Source organism: Mustela nivalis, assembly GCF_964662115.1.
Source record: "Mustela nivalis genome assembly, chromosome: 5".
NCBI classification, from domain to species: Eukaryota; Metazoa; Chordata; class Mammalia; order Carnivora; family Mustelidae; genus Mustela; species Mustela nivalis.
In genome coordinates, this window is record NC_139024.1 from 106,073,540 (window position 1) to 106,101,000 (window position 27,461).

Sequence of the window (27,461 nt, forward strand, 5' to 3'; positions counted from 1 at the left end):
AGGGGTTTGCCAATCTTACTAATTCTTTCAAAGAACCAGCTCCTAGTTTTGTTGGTTTGTTCTATTATTATTTTAGCTTCTATTTCATTGATTGCTGCTCTGATATTTATGATTTCTCTTCTCCTGCTGGTTTTAGGCTTTCTTTGTTCTTTCTCCCGCTCCTTTACGTGTAGGGCTAGGTTGTGTACCTGAGTCCTTTCTTGTTTCTTGAGAAAGGCTTGTACTGCTATATATTTTCCTCTCAGGACTGCCTTTGTTGTGTCCCACAGATTTTGAACCATTGTATTTTCATTATCATTTGTTTCCATGATTTTTTTCAATTCTTCTTTAATTTCCCGGTTGACCCATTCATTCTTTAGAAGGATGCTGTTTAGTCTCCATGTATTTGGGTTCTTTCTAAATTTCCTCCTGTGATTGAGTTCTAGCTTCAGAGCATTGTGGTCTGAAAATATGCAGGGAATGATCCCAATCTTTTGATACTGGTTGAGACCTGATTTATGACCCAGGATGTGATCTATTCTAGAGAATGTTCCATGTGCACTAGAGAAGAATGTGTATTCTGTTGTTTTGGGATGAAATATTCTGAATATATCTGTGATATCCATTTGGTCCAGTGTGTCATTTAAGGCCTTAATTTCCTTGTTGATCTTTTGCTTGGATGATCTGTCCATTTCAGAGACGGGGAGTGTTAAAGTCCCTTACTATTATTGTATTATTGTTGATGCATTTCTTTGATTTTGTTATTAATTGGTTTATATAGTTGACTGCTCCCATGTTAGGGGCATAGATATTTAAAATTGTTAGGTCTTCTTGTTGGACATACCCTTTGAGTATGATATAGTATCCTTCCTCATCTTTTATTATATTCTTTGGCTTAAGATCTAATTGATCTGATATAAGGATTGCCACCCCAGCTTTCTTCTGATGTCCATTAGCATGGTACATTGTTTACTACCCCCTCACTTTAAATCTGGAGGTGTCTTCGGGTCTAAAATGAATTTCTTGTAGGCAGAATATTGATCTTTTTTTTGATCCATTCTGATACCCTGTGTCTTTTGATTTGGGCATTTAGCCCATCAACATTCAGGGTAACTATTGAGAGATATGAATTTAGTGCCATTGTATTGCCTGTAAGGTGACTGTTACTGTATATTGTCTGTTTCTTTCTGATCTACTACTTTTAGGCTCTCTCTTTGCTTAGAGGACCCATTTCAATATTTCCTGTAGAGCTGGTTTGGTGTTTGCAAATTCTTTCAGTTTTTGTTTGTCCTGGAAGCTTTTTATCTCTCCATCTATTTTCAATGATAGCCTAGCTGGATATAGTATTCTTGGCTGCATGTTTTTCTTGTTTAGTGCTCTGAATATATCATGCCACTTCTTTCTGGCCTGCCAGGTCTCTGTGGATAAGTTCACTGCCAATCTAATGTTTTTACCCTTATATGTTACAGACTTCTTTTCCCAGGCTGCTTTCAGGATTTTCTCTTTGTCACTAAGACTTGTAAATTTTACTATCAGGTAACGAGGTGTGGACCTATTTTTATTGATGTTGAGGGGCATTCTTAGCATCTCCTGGATTTTGATGTTTGTTCCCTTTGCCATATTAGGGAAATTCTCTACAATAATTCTCTCCAATATGCCTTCTGCTCCCCTCTCTCTTTCTTCTTCTTCTGAATCCCAATTATTCTAATGTGTTGTCTTATGGCGTCCCTTATCTCTCGAATTCTCTGCTCGTTGTCCAGTATTTGTTTGTCTCTATTCTGCTCAGCTTCTTTATTCTCTGTTATTTGGTCTTCTATGTCACTAATTCTTTCTTCTGCCTCATTTATCCTAGCAGTAAGAGCTTCCATTTTTGACTGCACCTCATTAATAGCTTTTTTTGATTTCAACTTGGTTAGATTTTAGTTCTTTTATTTCTCTAGAAAGGGCTTTTATCTCTCCAGAGAAGGTTTCTCTAATATCTTCTATGCCTATTTCGAGCCCAGTTAGAACCTTGAGAATTATCATTCTGAACTCTTGATCTGTCATATTACCAATGTCTGTATTGATTAAGCCCCCAACCTTAGGTACTGCCTCTTGCTCTTTTTTTTTTTTTTTGTGGTGAGTTTGTCCGCCTTGTCATTTTGTCCAGATAAGATTTGCCTTCTCCTCCTCTGGAATTCCATTGTTCTCCTTAGTGAGTGAAGTTGGTCTTGGCTGGGTTTCTTGTTGATCTTCTGGGGGAGGGGCCTGTAGTAGTGATTCTCAAGTGTCTTTACCTCAGGCAGAATTGGACCGCCCTTAGCAGGGGCCAGGCTAAGTAATCTGCTGGGGTTTGCTTTTGGGAGCTTTTGTTCCCTGAGTGCTTTCCGTAGAGTTCCGGAGGATGGGTATTAAGATGGCGGCCTCCCAGTCTCCGGCCCAGAGGAGCCAAGAGCTCAGCATCCCGCTCCTCAGGGCGCCCTCAGAGAAAAGCGCCCAACCACCCCCATCTCCCTGGCTTCTGGTAGCACTTGGAGGAAAGGGCTCAATTGGTCGCACTTGGAGAAAAGCGCCCAGTCGCTTCCATCTCCTTGGCCTCTGGCCACGCTCTGAGCTCATCCAACCTGCGACCAGTTCAAGGTAACCCTGAGCTGAGAGCTCACTCCTCAGCTTTGTCGTTGTTGCTGGCTTCCCTGCTCTAAGACCTGCAAGGTCTGTGACACTGAGACATCCCCAGTTTTTCTGTGACCCTGCAGGACCTGGGGTTACACTGACCCTGTGTGGACTTCCCGCCAGTTTAGCCTCTGGAGCAATATGCCTCCGTGGAGCAGACTTTTAAAAGTCCTGATTTTGTGCTCCAAAGCTCCACCGTTTGCCAGGAGCTGGCCGCTCCCCCCCGTGGTCTATCTTCACTTTGGATTCACTTCTCAGCAGGTCCTACCTTTCAGAAAGTGACATATTTTCTGTTTCTAGAATTGTTGCTCTTCTTCTCTTTGATTTTCTGTTGGATTTGTAGGTGTTCGCAATGGTTAGATAAGCTATCTAGCTGATCTCCTGCTACCTGATGTCGTCTCGGCCTGCTACTTCTCCACCATCTTGACTCCTCTCCCGTATTATCCCCTTTTTTTTTAGGTGAGCAAATTGTGGCACAGATTGATTATGTCAGTAGAGGAGAGATGCTCTGTCTCAGACATCTGGCCCCAGAATCTATGAATTCAATCACAGTGCATTGCTGCTGCTTATGCATTTCAGTTTTTCAAAATTATGTTTGTTGGTTGGTTTGATTTTTAAAGTAAGAAGTACCAAGTAATTTCATGTAAATAATCTTAAATTAAAAATCCATTTTGTTTTGTATTTAATCTGAGCTGCCTACCAGTTGAAAATCATAGGTTTTGATGAAAATTATTACGCTAGTTCTAGTGATTCTATGCAAGCAGAAAATATACACAGCTTTTAAAAAAGGCTCCAAATATTAAGTCCTAGGAACTAACATTCACCCTCATTTGAAAGTTCTCCAAAATGACTTTTTAAGTAACCTCAAAAAAAGTTAGTTGTATGTTCCTCTAGACATTCATTGAGTATTATCTGTCAGTGATTGGTTTCAGCAATTTTATGGCATTACTCCTCAGCTAAAGTGATTAAAGGTAGTGAATTTAAGGTAAAGTCTAAAATTGAACTAAACAGAAGCAGAAAAATTCCAATATCTTATCCATATGTAATAAAACTCTCCTTGTATATGAAAAACATTATTATATTCTGAGGAATATAAATTCCCAAGGAAAAAAAAATGTTCTGAATATATTAGAGATTAAATTATTCAATAGACTTTACAGAGTAAATTTGTGCCATCATAACATTGAAAATCAATATGCATTATCAAAAAATACACACTTGATAAAACATATTTAGCCATAGCAAATTTTAAGAGTTCTGAGCTCCCTTAAATCCATTAAGCACATAAACCATCAAATAAACCATCAAATGTCAAAGATGAAGAAATTGCATATTATCTATTTAAGACAAGGGTGAAGAACACACATCATCCTTACTAAAATCTCTGCAATAAAGAAAATGAATTGATTTTAAACAAGTAGGTTTTAATGGATTTATAAATCCAAATAATTTCCCTACTGAGATATGCATAATATTTGATTCTAATCTTCTCATCTATTTGACTGTTTAGAGAATATAACTTATTCAAAAACAAAAAGCAAAAATTCTTTCATCTAGCAAATATATAGTGAGAACACATGGGGCAAGATTGTTAGTATGGAGGAGTCAAGCATTCAAGCAGATAAAAAGAAAAACAAAATTCCAGGCCTCATGGACTTTGAATTTTCAATAACGGTTGATGTGTGTCTATGAGTATAATATTTGTTTTAATGGAAATTCATAAAGGGTACAATGGGACAAAAAGAAGGGTCAATAGTGAAGACTACCCAGGACAGTGACTCTTCAACATAGGTATCTCAAAATTAGTAGTAGTCATTCCTATACAAAATATGTTTTGAAAATCGGTCCATAAACACAAAATTCCTGATAGTTAAATTATCTAAAGTATGCTAAATTGCCATGTGTTTTTATTGGTTATCTTATATCACTGTCTAATTCTTCTTCAGTTCTTACCCTTCTATGGCCATTCAGCAATTCTTCAATGTCCTTGTTTGGAGTGATTGAAAAAGACTTCTCTAGTCACTTATTTCATTCATGAAGTTTTGTTATCTGAAGTTCAATTTAGAGAGAGTACAGTCCAGAAGTCTACCAAGCACTTTGGTAAATACTGTCAGGAAGCAAGTGCTCATTCAGATATCTCTGACTATCCATCACCACATGTACTCTTCTGGTGTTTCTCACTTGTTTATTTATGTTTTTCTCTGACAGTGAGAAGCTTGTTTCCCATTATTTATAATTTATTTACTTATCTGTTCAACCCTAGCATACAAATAAAGTAGATTCAGCCTTGCTAACATTTACCTCTGTGAGAAACAAATTTACCCCAAAATACACTATTTATATTTATTTTTAGGGGGGCATTTACCTTATTGTACCCAGTCAAAACTCTGTTTTTCAAAATTGTTTAGGTTAGCTCCACTTCTCTGTTATTCATTGAGTACATTTGTAATGAAAATGGATTTTTCTGTGACACTTTATGTCCTGTGATTGGACCCTCCCATACCCTGGTTGATTTTCTTTTTAATTTGTATACAGTAAGGTATACACTGGAGGCACCTGGGTAGCTCAGTTTGTTAAGTGTCTGCCTTCCACTCAGGTCATGATCCCAGCCCCACACCGGGTCCCCTGCTCAGTGGGGAGCCTGCTTCTCCCTTTCCAGCTCCCCTTGCTTGTGTGAGCTTTCTTTCTCCCCCTTCCCCCATCAAATAATTAAGTAAAATTTTTTAAAAAAGTTTACTCTATACTGTTAATTTCTATCAATTCAACAAATGCATAGATTCATGTGTCTATCATCTGAATACCACACATAACAATTACATAAACCTAAAGATTCTCTGGAATACCCCCACTCAAAATAATCCATCCATAAGCTTTCTGGCAACCACTGATCTGCTTTCCTTATAGGTCTGTCTTTTCCTGAATGTCACATATTGCATGAAGCACTAGGGGTTATAAGCAAACAATGAATCACAGAACACTACATCAAAAACTAATGATGTACTGTATGGTAACTAACATAACACACATACACACACACATACACACACACACACTCACACACACACACACACACACACACACACACACGAGTCACCAAATCTCTGCCTTCCTCTTCACACAGTGATCTCCAACAGTATGTGTCTGTGGCTAGATTTTTCCCTTTTAAATAAGGTCACCAGTCATATTGGGTTAGGGACTAATCTTACATAAATATGACTGCATCTTAACTATTTATACTTGAAACGACCCTACAGCCAAATAATAATACACTTGAAGGTATTGGAGATTAGAACTTCAACATACAATTTTGGAAGGGCACAGTTCAACTCTTAATATAACCACTAGATTGCTCTCTTATCCGTCCAAAATAGCTCTAGAATCTAGGCCAAATGTCACCTAGAGGGGCAAAAGCATATTTATTTGAGAACTGCTGCTCTAAAAAATCTGACTTTTAAAAAATCTGATTACTCTTGTACTGCCATGTTATGAGGAAGCCTAAGGTAGGCATTTGGAGACACATGGGCAAGAGGGGTCAGTCACCTCCAGCAGACAAAAAGTGATAATTAATGGCCATTTTGAGATATTATGAACTAGATGAGACAAAGATGGCAGAGGAGTAGCAGGCTGAGATGATATTAGGTAACAGAAGTTCAGTTAGATAGTTATCAAACCATTACAAACACCTACAAATCCAACAGGAGATTGAAGAGAAGAAGAGCAGCAATTCTATAAACTGAAAATAGACCACTTTCTGAAAGGTAGGACATGTAAAGAAGTGAATCCGAAGAGACAGGAAGATAGACCGCAGGGGGAGGGGTTGGCTCTTGGCAAGCTGTAGAGCACAAAATTTGCTCCACTGAGGGACATTGCTACAGAGGCTAAGTGGGGGTGGAGCCCTCGTGGGTACAGCATAGTCTCAGGTCTTGTGGGGTCACAGAATGACCGGGGGTGTCTGAGTGTAGCAGAGTTCACAGGTATTAGAGCAGGGAAGCTGGCTACAGAGACAGAGCCAAGGAGTGAGCTCTCAGCTCAGGGTTACCTTAAACTGTGATCCGTGGCACAGTTATACCGTGATCTTTGAGCAGGGACCCCACAAGTAGCAGATCCAGGGTGACTCACCTTCCTTCCCTAGAGGCAGGAATCTGCTGGGTTTGGAGACTCCAAACAGGGATGTGTGCCAGAGACAGAAATGCTTGGTCACAGGCCGGGTGAGCTCAGAGTGCAGTCAGAGACCAGGGAGACAGGAGTGATTGAATGCTTTTCTCCGAGGGCACACTGAGGAGTGGGGCCCTGAGCTCTCAGCTCCCCCAGGCCTGAAATTGGGAGGGTTCCATTTTCATTCCCATGATCCAGAGCTCTACAGAAAGCATTCAGGGAATAAAAGCTCCCCAGAGCAAACTCAAGCAGATTACTTAGATGGGCCCCTGGCAAGTGTTGTGCAATTCTGCCTCAGGCAAAGACATTTGAGAATCACTACAAGAAGCTCCTCCCCCAGAAGATCAACAAGAACATCCAGCCAAGACCAAGCTCATGGATCAAGGAGAACAGAGGAATTCCAGAGGAAAGGAAAGCAAAGCATGGAATTCATGGTTTTCTCCCCATGATTCTTTAGTCTTGCAAAGTTAATTAAATTAAATTTTATTTTCTTAGTTTAATTTTTAAAATATTTACTCTTTCCTCTTTTAAAATTTTTAAACTAGTTCATCTTAACAATACCTTTCTTAAAAAAAACTTTTTAAACATTCATTATAGTCATATTTTATCTTTCTTTGTACCTAATTTTATCTTTTGTTTACATATAGGGTTTTTTCTTCTAAAAAATTTTGGAATACAACTACTTCTAATAGATCAAAATAGACACTAAACCTAGCACAGGGCTTTGTTCTAGTCTCCACCCTCAGCAAAGTGTCTCCACTTTTTTATTATTTCTCTTCCCAACCAACTTACTAACTCCCTTTTTAGATTTTTTTAAATTTTCATCTTTATAGACATATTCCATCCCTTCACTATGTTCACCCTTATTTTTTTGTGTATATAAATAAATAAATATATATATATAATATATATATTTTATATGTATAGATAAATATATATATATATATATATATATATATATATATTTTCTTCTTTCTTTAAAATTTTGGGAGGTAGTTTCTTCTAAGAGACCAAAATACACCCCCAAATCAAGTGGCTGGCTCTATTCTATTCTATTCATCAGTCATATATATATATATATATATATATGATTTTTTTTAATTAAAATTTTTTTTTGAATTTTTGACCCCCTTTCTTCTCCCCACAATTTGGGGTCTCCTCTGATTTGTCTAACACACATTTTTCTAGGACCTTTGCCACCCTTTTAGTATTTTATTCTCTCGTTCATATATTCTTATCTGGATAAAATGACAAGGCAGAAAAACTTACCACAAAAAAAAAAAGATAAAGAAAGAAAGAAAGGGGGAAAAACAAAAGAACAAGAGGAAGTACTGAAGGTTAGGAACCTAATCAATACAGACCTTGGTAATATGTCAGATCTAGAGTTCAGAATGATGATTCTCAAGGTGCTTGCTAGGCTCAAAAAAGGCATGGAAGATATTAGAAAAACCCTGTCTGGATAAATAAAAGCCCTTTCTGGAGAAACAAAAGAAATAAAATATAACCAAGCTGAAATTAAGAAAGCTATTAATGAAGTGCAAAGAGAGTAGTCTGCTACTACAATTAGTGAGTGCTGTGAAGTGTGTCAACCTGGTGACTCAGACCTCTACCCCTGAGGCTAATAATAAATTACATGTTAATAAAAAATAAAAATTAAAAAAAATTAATTAAAAATTTTTAAAAAATGATGAGAACAATAAAGATGAACTATAGTCCAATCTCTGGTGACTATAAATCATATCACCCATGTGAAAAATATTATTTTCATTCACAAATGTCTTGTCCAATTGGAATTGGCTTAAAATCTAGGCTGTCATTATTTAAATTAAGTTCAGTTGTAGAAGAGGCTACTTGATTATAATTCCTTTGTTTCAGCATTTGAGTATAACTTTTCTTTATTCAGAGACCTACAATTAAAAAAGACAAATTTTGTGCTCACCCATATTGCCAATATACAAAACAGAGGCAGAGACAAGAATAGTGCAATGGACACACATTCAAAAGGGGGAGGAAAGGAAGAAACATAGTAAAGACTGGTCCATAGTACTTTTTTAAAAAAAGTTATTTATTTGACAGAGAGAGATCACAAGTAGGTAGAGAGGCAGGCAGAGAGAGCAGGAGGAAAGCGGGCTCCCTGGTGAGCAGAGCGCCCAATGCGAGGCTTGATCCCAGGACACTGGGATCATGACCTGAGCTAAAGGCAGAGGCTGAACCCACTGAGCCACCTGGGTGCCCCTGGTCCATAGTACTTCCTTGATGTCTACTCTGCTGGCCATAAGTAATGGCTTATGTTTGCACCTGAGTAACTTTCTCAGCTTGCTTCCTGCCAGACCCAAACATTTCTTTGAAGTATTTCCTCATAATCTACCTTGGGGTGAGAGTTATGTTATCTCCTGAAGGCTTTTAGAAGTATGTTCATCTAACTGAGGGGGGTCTATGTGCCTTTGCTTTAACTTACTCTAATGTCTTAACATAGGGTTTTAAATCCATGCACCTTTGGTCTCTCCCCTGAAGCTAATTTCACTGGTAATATCCTGTATTTGATCATTGCCCTGAGTCCATTTTGAAAATCTGTTGCCAGCTGGATAGTCTAGAAATAACAATCATATTTATTTTCCAACACAGCAGTCCTGAGTTAAAAATATGTTTTCTGAAATCTGGTTGAAAACAGTCTCATCATTAGCTCATCTCCTTCCTCTCCTATTTTATCATGGGCCACTAAATGAAGCTATCTGGTAATTTCAACATTTTACTCTGGAATCTTCTTTGCCGAGTCTATGAGGCCATTGTGTATATTTTCTATCTTCCACCTTAACACAGGCAGATGTCTTGCCAGTATTTGGTCAATACCTAAATGATTCTAATTTCTCTAGCCTCTAATAACAATTTCCTCCCTGTTCTAGACATCATTAAAATTGCCTCACTCTCCTTGCATCCTCTTCCCAAAATCATTCCAGTGCTACATATGTTAGGTTTCAGCTATGAGACCACGTCACTTCTACATTCCAATTTTTGTTTTAATTATCTTTATATAACAAACAACTGACATAGAGACTTACAACAAAAACCTATTACTATTTCTCTTGAATCTGTGTTTGATGGGGGTGATCCTGTTGTCCTACATGTTAGCTGAAGTCACTGATGAATTGATCTTTTATTACTATGATCTTCACTTTCTACTTCTGGACCTAAATATATTTTATTCTTCATCAAATTTTTATGGCTTTATAGAATAGTATACATTTATAATTTTTTTTAATTTATTTAATTGACAGAGAGATTACAAGTAGGCAGAGAGGCAAGCAGAGAGAGGGGGTAAGCAGGTTCTTAGCCCAATGTGGGGCTTGATCTCAGGACCCTGAGATCATGACCTGAGCTGAAGGCAGAGGCTTAACCCACTAAGCCACCCAGGCGCCCCTACATTTATAATTTTTTAAACCTATCTTTGTCTTTATGTGCATTTCCTGAGACTAAATAAAGTTGGGTCTTGGTTTTTATACCGTTGGAGAAGTTGAAATTCAGTTGAATTTTTTCAATTCATTTTCATTCAATTTAATTATACTTTGGTTGGATTTATGACCACATTTGACTTTGTTTTCAATCCATCTGTTTTTTGTTTGTTTGTTTTTGGTTTTGTTTGGTTTAGTTTTTGTGTATATATATTTTTCTGTTTTCTTTTTGGTATAATATTTTATTAGTCTAGTGGTTATAACAATAATGACTCTTTACATCATTTCTTAAATTCTTGCTCTTTGGAGTGACATCTGTGTAGTCTACTTACAATTAATTTGTACTATTTCAGATAAAATATAAGAATACTACACTACTTTAGTTCCATTTACCCCATTTGCTATTGCTGTTGTCATTGATTTTATATTCATTTGTGCTATAAACCACACAATTCAGTCTTACAAAATTTGCTTTAAACAGTTTTATATGTTTTAAAGAAATAAAGAAAAGAAAAATTATATATTTCTATATTTGCCTATTTCTCATTTTTAAGGCCTCATGTCTTCTTATAAGTCTGAGCTTTCATTTGGTATTATTTCCTTCAGCCTGAAGTGCTTTCTTCAAGATATCTTACAATGAGGATATTCTGAGAATGAAGTCTCTCTATTAATATTTAACGATATTCTTGAACTATGATGAAATTTTGTCCTTATTTTGATATTTGTCATTGGATTGTGTTTTCTTCCTCTAAGTAATGATGTTATTAATTATAGCCGGACATTGATATAGTTAAACTAAGACTCCCACTGGTTTGAAAGCAGGGGAACTACCAAGTTCCTCATAGTTTCAGCGGTTGCTTTCACTGGAAACCTTGGGATTCCTCTCCATAGGTGCCATTCAAGCATTATGCATGGATTTGTGCAGTTTATATGAGATCTTGTTTTTCCTCCATATTTTGTTTCCTTCCTTATTGGATCACTTCTACTATTCTGGGAGTTTCAAAGTATGTTTTTACTTTCACACTTGCAGCTTTCTGCTATTGTTTCCACTCTCCATACAGTGTAGACTGAAGGTGCCCTCGGGTAAAAATGGAAATTTTGTCCAATCAAGTTTGTTTCTTTTGTGGACTGACTCTTCTCTAATTTCTACTGCTCCTGGTCACCCACTGAGACCTTCAAAGAGTTGATTTTATAATTCATTCAAAGTTTACAATTGTCATCTGAGGAATAGCTTTTCTATATGCTGTTCCACTCTTACTAGAACTATCTAGGATTAATTTTTATCTTTTTTGTGTAAGTTCTCCTAAGTCCAGTTTATCCAAGATCTCTGAAAACTGTGGTAACTGCCAAAATAAAATATTCACTGTGCATTCACAGCTCTATGCTTCTTCCATGAATCAACCTCCCACGAACCAGCCTCCCTATTGTCTTCCCAATCTTGTCATATTATATACCTTTCACAATAATTATTATTTATTGAACATATCTTATACCTTCTTGATCCATTAAAACCTTCTACAATGTAGTTACATCACATTGCTTTTAGCCCTCTGAAGGACAGCTGTTTTTCCATACCAGTGAAACTTCAGGGTTAGAATTAGGACTGAATTACCCTTATTTCTCATGAAATTGTAATTTCATGGCACATGAAAACATATAATTTTCATTGTATTTACTCAATTCCCAGTTAATCCAACTCTTTTTTTCTGTGCCTCCTCTTCAGTTATTGAACACTAATGGAGAAAGATCACACAAATTTGAAGACTGATGCCAACATAAATTTATGATCTCTACCTCCAATCAAATTTCAATCCCGTCTAAATTTTTACAACTAATACTTTTTTTGGAGAAGAGAGACAGAACGTTAGCAGTATCAGCACTGGTACAGTGGGAAATTTATTGGCTCAAGCAGCAAAACATAGGAATGGGTATTTTAGGCACTGGAACTCTACCATGTTTGTCTGCTTCTTTTTAGCTCTCCATATTACCTTTCTGCTTCTTTCTATGCTTCTTCAAATTGTTGTCCCTAAGGTAAGTAATTTTCTCCCAATATTTGTGGTCCCACATTCCACATTTTGAATGTCAAACAGTGTGAGCAACATTTTCTCAAATTTCTCAATCTAAATCCCAAGAATGGTCTCTGACTCTGGCTTAGGGTAGCAAAGTAGCAGCTCCTATAGAAAGACATGGTTAGAAGGATCACTTTCAAAGGTCAATGCAAAATCCAGGAAAATGGATAGTTGACTAAATGTGAAAGAGTTTATACTGTCCCTGAATTCTCAGTCATGCTACCATTCCCATCACTCATAGAAAGTAACCACACTTTCAAGTTCTAGAAAAAACAGATACCATCAGATAATAACTCTCCAAAATTCCTACCAAAATGTCTAGTGTTATCAATATTACCATCCATCTTTTCCAGTGGTTAATTTATTTTAAAATAATGACAGATCTGTCCCTCCTCCTGTCTATAGCTAATGTTGTCACCATAATTCTAGATCTTTGTCCTACCACATTCTACTGCCCTCTCTCTGTTAACTATTCTATTTCCTGTAGGTTTAATCTCTACTGTTGTGATAACATTATCCCATAAGTACACAAAAATTAACATGTGTGACTGGGTCCTGGCAGGAATGAGATGGTGCTTTCAAAATGAAAGTTGAAGAGATTTTAATGAGAAACTATTTACAAGTGTGTGACAAGTGTACTAAAACCACGAGGGATAGAGTGCAGTCTTAACGACTGAGCCACCCAAGTGCCAACAGAGTGCAGTCTTTGTGACATTCAGTGTGAAGGGGTTGAGTGAGCTGGTATTGGAACCTGAGACAAAAAGACTATGTGGAGAACACTATCTTAGAGAAGATGTGATGATCACTAAAAGAATATAGCTAGCCAATGATAATTCATAACAGTAAATGAGGGAATAATCATCTTGTGTCTTCCTCCTTTCTTTTCACCTACACTGGGCAAACCCAAAAGAAGGCAGAAGATATACTTGTAGTATGATGTAGCTTCCTATACAGAGTAGATCTGGAAGCACAAATGGAAGATATCCATGTACCTCATGAACCACTCAAAATTTTATATTGATAAAAAAATACTTTGTCTCTCATTCCTCCCCTTTAGACTTATATCTCCTTTACCCTTCCCTATCAAATATTCTCAAGGAGTAATCTAGTCTTGCTATCTCCACATTCTCATTTCATCTACATATCCTCATCCCTCATTCAACACCAACATCAATAGCTATACTTATGAAACATTTCTTATGAAGGTCTTCAAAGTTTCTCTAAAAATTATTTTTTCTGAACCATATTGACTGCAAGTTTTACTGGACTGTCCAACAATATTTGACACTTTCTTAGCATTTCTTCTTAATAGAAACACTCTTTTCCCGCTTTTCCTATTGCTCCACATTGTGTGTTCTCTGCTCTATCCATTATTTACTTTTTAGGCTTCCTCAGTGCCTATCCCAAGCATTATTCCCTTGTCATTTTATATATTTCTTCCTAACTCATGCCTTAGTAAACTATAGCCTTTCTACTCTCCCTTGTGCTTTAGACACACAAATTAGGAGTATTTAAGGGAAACCTCTACCTTAATAATTTATAGTCTGACAAACTCAGTATGTTTGAAGCTCTGCTGATTTCTCTCTTCATTAACATGCTGCTTCTACCTCTGTGGCTCCAGAGCAATTATTCATTTTATCTACCCTGAGAATCAGAGCATAATTCTTTTCTTTTTTCCACTTTATACATTGGAACATCATAAAAGACTATCCTGTTTGGTTTGTCACCTAAATATCTTCTGAAATTATCCAGTCATCTCAAACTTTGTTTCCATATCTATACTTTAGACAATAACGATTATTGCAAACATCTAATTTTTTTTTCGTCTTTCAGTATGTAACCCTTGTATAGAAGAAAAAGAAGTTCTACTTTAGAGTTTAGAATAACTCTCAAAATGTATATTTGATTATGTTTTTCACCAGATTAATGCCAGTTTATTGGCCCTAGTACTCCTTAGATGACACTTCTGACTTGGACTGTGCTTCCAACCTCATTGCCCTTAGGATAAATTTTGGTAACACTGAATATCTTTGAGCACTTCAAATTCCCATGCTTTCTTTCACTTCAGCTCACTCCATTTTATTTTATTTTAAATTTCTTCCTGGAACATTTATGGTACTAAGATCTGCATAGCAGTTTAGAAATTATTAACATATAGTTCTTTCAACTTGAAGGGAAAAGTTTATTTTTCTCCACATGCTGGAAAAGAGGTCATTGGTACATGTGGATAAATTTGATCAACTTAAAAGTATATATAGTGAAAAGGTAAAAGAGTTGAATACATAATGCTGAATAATACCAGAAATTAAAGGTGAGTAATATCCTAGAAACCAAGGAAGGTAAGAATTTAAAAAAAAAAAAAGTGTAATCATTTTCCAATTTTACAGAGTTCAAATTATTATTAATACATTGTAAACTAATCCTTCTCGGTAAATTTCAACTTAATTATAATCTTCCCTAACTGTTGAATTGTCAAGGGTACATTACTCCCTGTTGATAATGTAAATCAAAATTGATTAGCATAAAATGTAGGTTATAGTTAAGGGTTCTCTGAATCTGCCAGACCTGTCATCGTGTCATTGCACATCCTGGATTACCCAGATAGAAGTATCTCTATAACATCTTGTTGATTAAACTCAGTAGCATGTTCAATATAATATGTTCATACTTATAGGATGTAACAGTATTTTTTCTTTGATATGCTATTTTTATAGAAAATATCACCAAATATAATCACCTATCCAAATGTATTCTATAGGTTATAAAGTAAAAAGGTAGGGAATATGAAACTGATAAATAACTTCTCTGATTCATTTATAAGGAATACAACTGAAATTGTACAATTAAATATTGGCCCAAGATATTAAATACTGAGGAACTTTAAAAACAGCATGAGAAATTAATAAAAGAAGCATGTAGAATTAATTGCTTTTATAAATACTACAAAGAAATATACCTACCAACTACTCAGGTTCCCTTACTGCCTAAATGGCTACAGCATGTAAGTATTTCTATCAGACTAAAGGTAATGATGTAATCACCAAGAAGTTGAACATAATACTCATTTTCAAACCAACATGTACTTCAAACTTCTAGTTTAAATTGCTATGGAGAACAACTAGGAGACAGTTAAAAGAATTGTTTTTCTATTGTATTGTTGTTATGAACTCTGTCCTTTAAGTTAGCCCAACCTCTCCAAAATAATACTCATATTACTTTCAAAAAAGAAAAAAAGAAAAAAACTCATATTACTTTCATTAAATGCATTTAATTAAATTGACTTCTTGTTAATATACTCAACTGATCTGTAGTTGAGTTGAAGAAATCTTCCAGCCAAAATATTCTGGTCTCCAAGAATGTTTAGTATTGCTATAGATTGACTAGACTGGAGCATTTAATTACAGCATCCGTAACTCCCCATTGTAGCTCAAACCAAGAATGACTGAGATAGGGGCTGTGAAGGCTAAAAAACTAATTGCTCCATTATCTGTATTCTAGTCTTTTTCACTCCACAAGCACTTAAAAAATATGTACTTAAATCTGCTTTCTAATTACAAGTCCCCATAATAGAGTGTCCTATCCAGAAAACAGCATTTTTATTCTAGCATTCAACACAGTTAAGCATTTTTATTTTGCTGAGTTTTCTTTCTTCTATGTTTACTTTCTTTTGAAAACATGTTTAATGGTTAATTACCATTTTTGCTCTTTTATCTTAATTGCTACACTTTTAGGGACATGTGTCGTTAAAGCTTCAGCAGATAAGACATTTGCTCGAACAATATTTCTATTCTACTTGCACATATGTACCTTATTAAAATAACATTTTTATTAGTTTAAGCACTTATTTTCCTGAGAAACAAACAGTTTTTTACATCAAAGTCCTGTCTTCTTTGTATTAGATATTGGAAACTTTTATATTTCAGAACAAAAGGGTAACAACGTAATTTTTCCTACCAAAACATGATAGAAATACAGACTATTGCTTTAACCATGATATATGCAAAACTATTTTCTCTCAGAATTCCTTCATTTAATGAAATTCAAAATGCAAATGGTTCATTTTATGAATTATACAATCATCAACAGTTTTGTTCAATACTAGTAAATATACACTTAAGATTTTAGATTTATCAATCATACTGTCCTATAGAGAATTTCATTACGTTAATACAGCTCAGAGTATCACTAATGTGTAATAGGCACTTTGAGAGTTGTGGTCTTCTTCAGTTACTAGGAAAACACTCTAAATTCTGTGAGGGACTACCTCTTTAAGCACTTTACTGGCAAGGAGAGTTCTGGCTAAGTCTGACAGTAGCAATTTTTGTTATAGGTGGTCATCATCATCTTCTCTTTACTACAGTTCTATTTTGTGGATATAATTTAAAATTGCTGATTGAGTAACGGTTGTGTTGGCACTGATTAAATATATTTTCCATTCCCTGTACTTTTTATTTTTTGAGATTTTTTAAAATTTCAAGCTTTTATTTAAGTTCTAGTTAGTTAACATATATGATTATATTTTTAAATAAAGAGTAATAACTAGAATTTTTAAAATAGGGACTCCTACACAATTGCATGTAATTCTGGAGGGAATATGAGTAAGTGTATTTAATTCTAGATATGTGTGGGGGGGTATGTATGTGCATGACAAATAGTTTTCTTTTTGTTTCACACATAGAAAATTTGCACTTTGAGGCATTATTTATTACCATTTATTCCACACATAGAAACATAATAAACCAATACTTGGTACATTATGGACAGCAAGATAAATTATTATTACTAAATTCTTTTTGGGAGTGTTGCCCATTGAGGGCTTTAGTGGAGGGTGCTCCATTAAGCAGTGACTGGCTGTGACAAGAGACTGGTTAATGACCACAGTACTCACTGTGAATGACTGATTTGTATCATCTTGGTTTTAATTAAAATACAAAATAGTGGTGTCCAAACATGTAGAACATGTATCTAGTCCAAATCTTGCTTTCTTACATGAAAGGCATTAGGTTTTCTTGATTTAAATCAGTTATTACCTCTATTAGGGAAGGTGAAAAGCAATCTGTATTTGTTAAAATATTCTATTCATGCTGAAGAAAAATTCAGTTCAGAGTAAACAGAAGACAAAGTAAGAATATCCTTTCTATCTGAAGGAAATGCATTTTTGATGTTTATTTGCTAAATTCAGTTCTTAAAACTAGAGCTTGGAAGGGAGCCTAGATTAAATCAAAACTAACCAGTAGCTAACTCCAATGGATGAACACTTCATGGAAAACAATTGTTGTGTTAAGGAATTTATTATCCATATTTATTTTTTCTTTTTAAAAAGAAGAAAATGATTCTACAGATTTCAAAAGAGATATATAGCATTAATAACATGTGTGAAACCTATGCTATTTGTGGAGCATCTGTAATTATAATGCTAGAAACTAACATGCATAAAAACACTGCATTATTCAGCTCTCCAGAAGTAATTATACAAAGATTTTTCTAATTATTTCTATTGTTCCCATAAGTTGGCTAAATAATCACAATCTACTTTTTGGGTAAATTCCTTTCTCTAGTGTATGCTTTAATAAGTTATAACTAGCAATGAAATATAACTTCTACAAGTGGCAAAATGTTTGAACTATGATATATTCTTAAACACTCAAAGCACCATATATCACAAATTCACATATTTGGTAAATAGTAACTGTACATATTCTTTAAATTTAAGAAGGGGGAGCTTACAATTTATAAATTCCCAAACATGAATTATTTTTCTAGCATCAATTTTACCGAAAATGAAAAATCATGATATTAACCTAATATAGTAGAGCAGAATTACACATTTCCTATAAAAAGCAGATTTTGTGTATAACTTTAACAAAATATATATTAATGCAGAAAAAGAACCAATAAATAAACTTGGACTATACCAATGGAAAGCCACAAGGAGCTTATAAAAGTTTCTACACCAAACATCAGCAAATGTTTTCTGAAATGGCCAGAAAATAAATAATCTAGGTTTTGCAGGCAAAGAGCACATATACTCTTGAAGTAGTGGCTGAAATAGCCATCAATAGTACGCAACTGAATGAGTATGGTGGTGCTTATGAGAGACACAAAATAGGAAGGAGCCTGGACTTTCCTACCTGGGATATAGTCTGCTAAACTGTCTACTCAAGACAAAATAACTGACCTCACTGAATTAATGATTCAACTAAATATTTTATTATTATTACTTTTTAATAAACATATAATGTATTTTTATCCCCAGGGGTACAGGTCTGTGAATCGCCAGGTTTACACACTTCAAGCACTCACCATAGCACATACCCTCCCCCATGTCCATAACCCAACCCCCTCCTCTTGACCCCCCTCAGCAACCTTCAGTTTGTTTTGTGAGATTAAGAGTCACTTGTGGTTTATCTCCCTCCCTATCGCATCTTGTTTCATTTCAACTAAATATTTTTAAACTTAATCTTATGATTGCTTTGTTGAAGTTTCAGCATTTCTATATATTATTTTTATTTCTTCTTGAAATATTATAAATTTGCTAACAATCTTAAACTTAATCAGAGAATAAAGGATTGCATTTTTTAAAAAATTAAATTTATTTATTTGAGAGAGAGAGAGAAAGTGAGAGGGAGAAGCAGACTCCCTATTGAACAGAGAGCCCTACATGGGGCTCGATCTCAGGACCCTGAGATCAGGACCTGAGCTGAAAGCAGGTGCTTAAATGATTGAGCCACCCAAGTTCCCCAAGAATTACAAATTTAAAAGAAGAAATTATATGTACGTTTCCTATAAAAATGATTCATAACTGTATTACACAGATATGTTTTCCAAAAATATAATTATTCATGGCATTGTAAAGATCAATTCCAATGAAATTTTCAAGGAAGTGTTTATGAGCATTAAAGGGGTAACTTTCAGGATAAATAATGTTAGTTGCTGCAAAGAAAAATTTCTAATTTTGGTGGCTTACCAGAATAAAAACTTTTTTTAAAAAATTTATTTGACAGACAGAGATCACAAGTAGGCAGAGAAGCAGGCAGAGAGAGAGGAGGAAGCAGGCTCCCTGCTGAGCAGAGAGCCCAATGCAGGGCTCCATCTCAGGACCCTGGGATCATGACCTGAGCTGAAGGCAGAGGCTTTAACCCACTGAGCCACCCACGTGCCCCCACAATACAAACTTTTATGTTTTTTTGTTCACTCAGTACAATGGAGATACTTCTGACCCATGGACATCTTTCTATATGATTTAGGGACCAATGCTTTTCTATCTTCTGGTTCTTCTTTCCTCTAGTTTTTTAGACATCTCACTCTCAACAAGAATGGAGAAGAAAAAAGGGAACAAAAGACTTACAGGACATTTCTTATGGATCAGAGTATAAGATTAAAACTACCACTGTGAACTCATTCACATGGTCCCAAATAATAGAAGATAATTAAGCTTATGCCAGAAGCCAAGGAAACAGAGGAACAAGCAGCTAGGTTCTGTTACACAGGACAGATTCTCTAGCAGACTGATGTATAATGATAAAAGTGAATTAAAAATTGTCAAAAATGTGTTTTTGATAGTATAGTGTATTCTTAGTACTGTAAGTTTCATTACATGTCATTATTACCAGAAAAGAATATTACATTCACTACTAAGAACATTCATTTTATAACAGATCAACTTTGTTTTTCCTTTTATGTTTTATTTATGTCTTTGTTTGAAAATCCATTGAACGTTTTCATTTGTTTTACAAATCTAAGGCACTGCAATTAACTGAAGAATTCTTTACTTCATTATAATGAGTGGAACTACATTATAAATATGTAAATATACTACAATATGTAGTATATTTGTAAATATGTAAATATTTATATGTTTATATAATTTACAATATGTACATATTGTAAATATGTAAAAATACTACAATATTTAGTATATGAAAAGGTAAAAACATTTATGATTACCAAAAATGACTATGTTTTAAGTATAAATTATTTTGAATCAGAAATTATTTATTTGCAATAATTTATTTTTAATTAAACTTTTTAAAATTTTAGAATAGTTTTAAATTTACTGAACAGTTACAAAGATAGTTCAGAAGATATTATATACTTTTCAACCAGTTTCCACTATTATTCATATCTAACTTTAGTACATTTGTCATAGCAGATTAGCCAATATTGATACACTATTATTAACCAAAGTCCATATTTTATTTGGATTCTTTCGTTTTTTTTGTTTTTTAGTTTATTAATTTATTTTGAGAGAGAGAGAACAGAAGGAGGGGCAGAGGAAGAGGGACAAAATCTCAAACTGACTCCTCACTAAACTGTGCATGGAGCCTGACATGGGGCTCTATCTCATGACCTGAGCCAAAATCAAGAGGTGGATACTTGACCAAAGGAGTGAGTCAGGTGCCCCAGGATTTTCTTAGTCTTAAACTAATGTCTTTTCCTTCCCCAGGATCTAATCCAGGATACCACAAATGTAATATTAGTACTCATGTTTTTTTAGTCTCCTCTGGTTTGGAAAATTTCTCAGACTTTCTTGTGTTTTGTTTTTTGGTGGAAGTATAGTTGACATACGATATTATATTAGTTTCAGGCATACAACATAGTGATTCAACATTCATATACATTATGAAATACTCACCTCAATAAATATAGTGACTATCTGTCACCAGAGTTACTATAGTATTATATGCTTTCTGCTGTATACCACATCTTTATCCGTTCATTTATTGATGGATACTTATGATGCTTCCATATCTTAGCTATAATTAAGTAATACTGCAATGAACATAGTGGTGTATATATCTCTTTGCTAGGTATTTTCGTTTTCTTTGGACAAGTAACCAGAAGTAGAATTGATGGATCATATGGTAGTTTTATTTTTAACTTTTTGAGGAGTTTTCATACTATTTTCCATAGAGGATGTACTGGTTTATATTCCCACCAACAGTGCATGAGGGATCAGTTTTCACCTCCTCCTTGCCAACATTGTTATTTCTTAACTGTTTGATACTAGCTAATCTGACAGATAGGAGTGGTTTCATTTCATTTCATTCATTCATTTCATTGCGGTTTTGATTTGTTTCTCCCTGATGATTAGTGATATTAAACATTTTTCATGGGTCTGTTGACCAATTTCTATGTCTTCCTTGGAAAAGTGTCTAGCTATTCAGGTCCTCTGCCCATTTTTTAACTGCACTTTTTGTTTTTTTGGTGTTGAGTTGTATGAGTTCTTTAAATATTTTGGATATTAACTCCTTATCAGATATATCATTTGCAAATATCTTCTCCCAACTTATAGGGAGAATTTATTCAATTTATTGATGAGTTCCTTCAGGAAAACTGACCAGTTACAAGCAAAATCATTAAACTGGGCCACTTTCTTAAACGATATTCAAAAGTAAATTAAAAATGAATTAAAGACCTAAACATAAAACCTGGAACCGTAAAGTTCTTAAAAAAGATATAGTAAACTCTTAAACATCAGCCGTAGGAATAGTGTTTTGGACCTATCTCCTCTGGCAAGGATGACAATAGCAAAAATAAATACTTATGACTGAATTAAACTAAGAATCTTTTGCACAGACTTTCCTTGTTTTTGATGACCTTGATAGTTTTAAGAAGTACTGGTCAGGTATTTTTAGAATTGGGATTTGTTTGATGATTTTATCATGATTAGACTGGGATAATGTGTTTTTAAGAAAAAAATCCCTATGATAAAGTGTCATTCTCATTACTTCATATCATATGTCTATGTTATTAACATAATTAAGTACTGTTGATGTGAACATTGGTCATTTGACTTAGGTAGTGTTTGTCAGATTTCTCCATGGTAATGTTACTTTCCCCCAACCCCCATTTCCATCCTGTGCACTTCGGAATATAGTCACTAGGTGCAGCCCAAACTCAAGAGGTAAGAAGTTATGTTCAATCTCCTTGAGTGTAAAGTATCTCATAAATTATTTGGAATTATTCTGTATAAAAGATGTGTCTATTATTCTGACTCATGTATTTATCCATCATTTATTTTTCTCAGTATGGACTCATGGCTATTTATTTCATATTTTGGGTAAACTATTTTCTTGCTCAAATTATTCTAGCTTTGGCAGTTGGCTCATGTGTCCCTTTTACATAGTCTCATGGTTTTCTTTTTTCTGAGTACTCCTTGCTTTCTGGCATTACAAGACTCTCCACACTCACTTTTACATTCTGCATTTTAGTTCTAGAATCAGCTAGATCTCTAAAGAGATCCTTTTGTTGGAGAATGGTATGAGAAACTAAGATCTAGGTGCTAGTCAAACTTATTATTTTTAAAATGAAATCTAATTTTTTTTTACACTACTAGTATTGCTTAGATAATTCTCTATGTACCTTTAAAGATGTATAATTAAATACATATATACTAAGTCTTACCTAACCAAACATTAGAAAACAGTGCATATGTGTACATTTAATGGTTTTTACATATATATGTCAGAAAATTATTTAAAATTATAATTAAATACTTGATGATGATTAATTTCTGGCAGGTGATATAGTATTCCTATGACTTACTTCACTTAATCTATATTCAGATCCATGAGATAAGTATATTCTTATATCTAGTTAACAGATAAGAGAACTATAATTTCATGAGTTTATATAGATAGAAAATACTTGAAATTTGTCAGCAGTTATATTTTTTCATTAATAAGAAAATCTAAGAAAATTAGGTGCAACATTTGAAAATATCTAAATTGATTGTATTTAGTTGAACATTGTGATGGTTACTTTTATGTGGCAACCTGACTGCGCCACAGAGTGCCCAGATTAACCAGTATTTCTAGGAGTGTCTGTGAGGGTGTTTCCTGATGATACAAGCATTTGGATCAGTAGACTCAGTAAAGTAGACTGCCCTTCCCAAACTGGGCAGGCATCAGCCAGTCTGTTGAGGGCTTGAGTAGCACAAAAACTAAAGAAAGGGAGGACTTGCTCCTTTTCTGCTTACCTGCTGAGTTGAGATGCTGTTTTTTATTTCTTTTTGGACTGGGATTTATACCATCCTCTCCCCTGGTTCTAATGCCTTTGAATTCAAGACTAAAATTATACCGCTGGCTCTCCTAGGTCTCTGGCTTGCAGACAGATCATGAAACTTCTCAACCTCCATAACTGTCTGAGCCAATTCCACATAATGAATTGCCATAATACACAGATAGGTATAGATACATAGATATATCTCCCATTGGTTCTGTTTCTTTGGTGAACACTAGCTAATTTAGTTTTCAAATTCATAGCTTAGGAAAATAAACTAAATCCAAGGAAGCATCCAGATTTACTTTTCATATAGTCAACACAATAATTTACAAATAATATTTAGTTTGGTAAATGGAAAGAAAGAAGGAAAAAACCTGACAATTTCTTGAGAAACTGAAAGAACAGGAAAAAATATTTAAAATATAATATGATAGATTGGCAATAAATTCATTACTTTTCATTTTATCATTTGGTTGCATCCATGGCCTTTCCAATAGAAAAGTAAGAAACTCATCTATTTCAGTGAATGTATAAACATTTCACTCTAGTTTCTGCCTAAGGGATAATTGGTTGGTCACTTTAGAAGTGGACTTTAAGAAAATGAAGGACTAATAATGTTGTTGGAAGACTGAAATGAGTTCAGATAAGAGACAGAAATGCTTTTTAAAGTTAATTATGTTTGCATTACCTTTTCTCTTGGTGTTCATTACCTTTAAATGGAGCCACACAACGGCAGAAGTAATTACCAGGTTGGTCAATGCAGGTTGCGCCATTCTTGCATGGATGTGAAGAACACAAATCTGTATTTATTTTATATCTTGAACCTTTTAAAAAATAATTAAAAAAATAAGGCAACCAGGTGTCAGGTTATAATTCTTAAATTTTTCCAAATCTTTTAATCCATTTCGGGTGATATCTGAGACTAAACTATCCAGATAAAAAATGCCACACATATTACTGTTAGAACCCATTCATTTCACCTTACTACAAACTGCAACAACTTCTCTTGGAATTACTAAATGCAGACTAATCTCCTCTGAATTGGTAGGCATTCAAAGTCTGCTTAGATGTGAAATAATTTATCTTCTGCTTTGGATTCTAGAGACAGAATAGATGTTTCAAGTTACTGGGATACAAATCAAATGTTAATTTAAGGAAAATAAAAAGGACCAAAAAGGAAGTACTAGTGAATCAATAGCATCCTGATGTATGTTCTCCAGGGCTAAATGTTTTTAAAAGGCACAGTTGTCAAATGTTACTTACCAATAAAGCCAGGGGGGAACAAGTATTTGAATTTATCCATGAACTCTGTAGATGTAGTGTTATGGAGGCAGGGTGATGAGTCACATTTCTTTTTATTAATTTCACAAAGCGGGTCTATATGGAAAGAAAATAAATCAGAAGTATTCATTTACTATATAGTTTTAACATTTTCTTTTTTCTTTTTCTTGTTTTTTTCTTTTAAGTAATCTCTATGCCTGAGGTGGGACTCAAACTCACAACCCCAAGATCAAAAGTTGTATTTCTATGGAATAAGCCAGCCAGGGACCCCTTAACATTTTCTTTTCACTGGTTCTGCAGTGCAGATTTCCCATGAATTTTCCACTTAGAGCTGTGTTTCTAAAGCTGACTTTCATTTTCTGTCACTTGGATTGTTTGTTAATTTGCAAAGCATTGAAAACATAGCCTAAGCTGATTTTGAATTGATTTTTAACTTTTTTGATAGCTATTTTTTTTTTTTTGCTAATTTTGAATAAGAACAGAAAAATTGGCTTTGACACATAACACATGGGTATTAGCAAGTTAGAAGAATGGAAATCTTTCTAGTCTTAAATGTTTTTCTCTAAAATGGTGAAATGAATCTGGGCTGGAGGAAAATTAAGGTAATAGATAACTAAATAGGAAAGAGCAAACCTAACTAAATAGAAAACTATTTGTATTATCATGATCACTAACAAAATATTAAGTGAAAATGTGACATTAGAATATCAAATTAACCCAGGAAAAAATGAAAATTAAAAATAATGAGTGAATAAATACTTTGCTTAAACCTTAAAATTATTTTTTGGTAATTTTCCTTATGAATCAACTTTGTGAGAAGAAAAATGGCACATTTAAAAACCTTAGTGTAGGGGCGTCTGAGTGGCTCAGTGGGTTAAGCCTCTGCCTTCGGCTCAGGTCATGATCTCAGGGTCCTGGGATCCATCCCCACATCGGGCTCTCTGCACAGCAGGGAGCCTGCTTCCCCTCTCTCTGCCTGTTTCTCTGCTTATTTGTGATCTCTTTCTCTGTTGAATAAATAAATAAAATCTTTAAAAAAAATAAAAAGTAAACATTCGGATGCATGTGCCCCTTTGGATGGGGGACAAACCATAAGTGACTCTTAATCTCACAAAACAAACTGAGGGTTGCTGGGGGGAGGGGGTTTGGGAGAAGGGGGTGGGATTATGGACATTGGGGAGGGTATGTGCTTTGGTGAGTGCTGTGAAGTGTGTAAACCTGGTGATTCACAGACCTGTACCCCTGGGGATAAAAATATATGTTTATAAAAAATTAAAAATTAAAAAAAAAAGAAAAAAAAAAATAAAAAGTAAAAAAATAAAAACCTTAGTTTATTCCTTATAGTTAGGGATCTGCCAAAGTTCACTTCTTCAAAACACCTTGTTTTTTCTCTGTGTCATACAATTTTAAGAAATAACCTTGAGTTTTTGTTTACGATAAACAGTACATTTTTAATAAGTGACCACACAGATCTGAAGATGGTCATTCTTAAAGCTAACCACAAAAAAACAGTTTCTCAGATATAATAGGGGAAAAAAAAGTTGTTTCATTGTGGTTTTCAAAACAAGTAAGACATTCTCATTGCTTAAAGGTTATGCAGTGCTTTATTTTTGAAACAATCATTCACATAGAAGTAGAATTAGGAACACTTTTGGGAAGATAGATTTTGGACAACATTTTGGCTTATAATGATGACAGTTTGATAGTATTTACTTGCATATAAAGTACTGAGAGTCTCAATACTTTTTCCAATCTTGGAAAACAAAGTTCTATTATTAGAGTGTCCTCCTAATGTAAAAAAAACATAATATTTAAAAACATAAACAGCTCTTTATCAAAATAATGGATATATATTGACAAGGGCTATTGTAGGAGTTACCAGAGTAACAGAATGAAATATGGTATAAAAAGAAATATTAGAAGTTTTAAATATGAGTGTGATGGGGGGGCCTCTGGGAGGCGCCATCAGTTAAGCTCCAGACTCTTGGTTTAGGCTCAGGTTGTGATCTTAGGGTTGTGAAATCCAGCCCCACAGTGGCCACCTCTGTGCTCAGCATGGAATCTGCCTAAGATTCTCTCTTCCTCTCCTTCTGCCCCTCCCCCACTCACATGTGCATGCTCTTTCTCTCAAATAAATAATCTTAAAAAATAATAAATATAAGTGTAATGAACTTATAGTTGATAAACCTAAAAAAAAAGTTTATTTACAAAAGCAAAATATTCATTCAACACTAAATATATCTGTTTCTATGATTATGTGAAGATGTAGTAAAATAATTCAAGCAGATATATATATTCAAATGTTCTTCTGGGAAAAGAATTAATATGCATGTTTACTAGATGAATTGTATCTTCTAAAAATAAGGAGTTACTTCTACCTCAAATTAACCTTCAGGAATTAGTTTTGGTTAGCATGTGTGCCTACCTTGAAATCCATTCTGACACAGGCAGCTAAAGGTGCTGTAAAGATCAACACAAGTAACCTTTTCCACAGGCTTCACTACAGCACTCATCTTACGGCACTCATCTACCTCAATCTCACAGTTATTATTTAGAAACAAGCAAAGCATTCACTTCATTATAAATATGTCACTGATACAACTTGCAACTAAGTCTAAGATTATGTTCAGTGTATATGAGATTTTCAACTTGTCTGCAAAAATTCGACACATTGCCTAATGCCATCAATTACTCTTTCTGTTTTTGTTCTGATGTGACTACAACTACAGCTTTATTCTCATCTCCATGCACCTAGAATTCAAAATTTACATTACTTCCTTAAAATTGAATACATACATGACTATTTTATATATAATTATACAATGTTAACCAAACTGACTTTCTTTGATGCCTCTCCTTGAAAAACAGT

The 27,461-nt window shown here is 34.5% G+C and overlaps 1 protein-coding gene across 1 annotated transcript in view; it reads right to left on the reverse strand.

The window, feature by feature from the left end:
• EYS (eyes shut homolog) overlaps positions 1–27,461 on the reverse strand; it is a gene marked incomplete at its 5' end in the record, with an annotated part of 1,535,590 nt that overhangs the window by 1,218,755 nt on the left and 289,374 nt on the right. Inside the window, 1 exon segment of the mRNA XM_082729457.1 lies at positions 24,022–24,128. Within this exon segment, the coding sequence (XP_082585583.1) occupies positions 24,022–24,128 (107 nt within the window).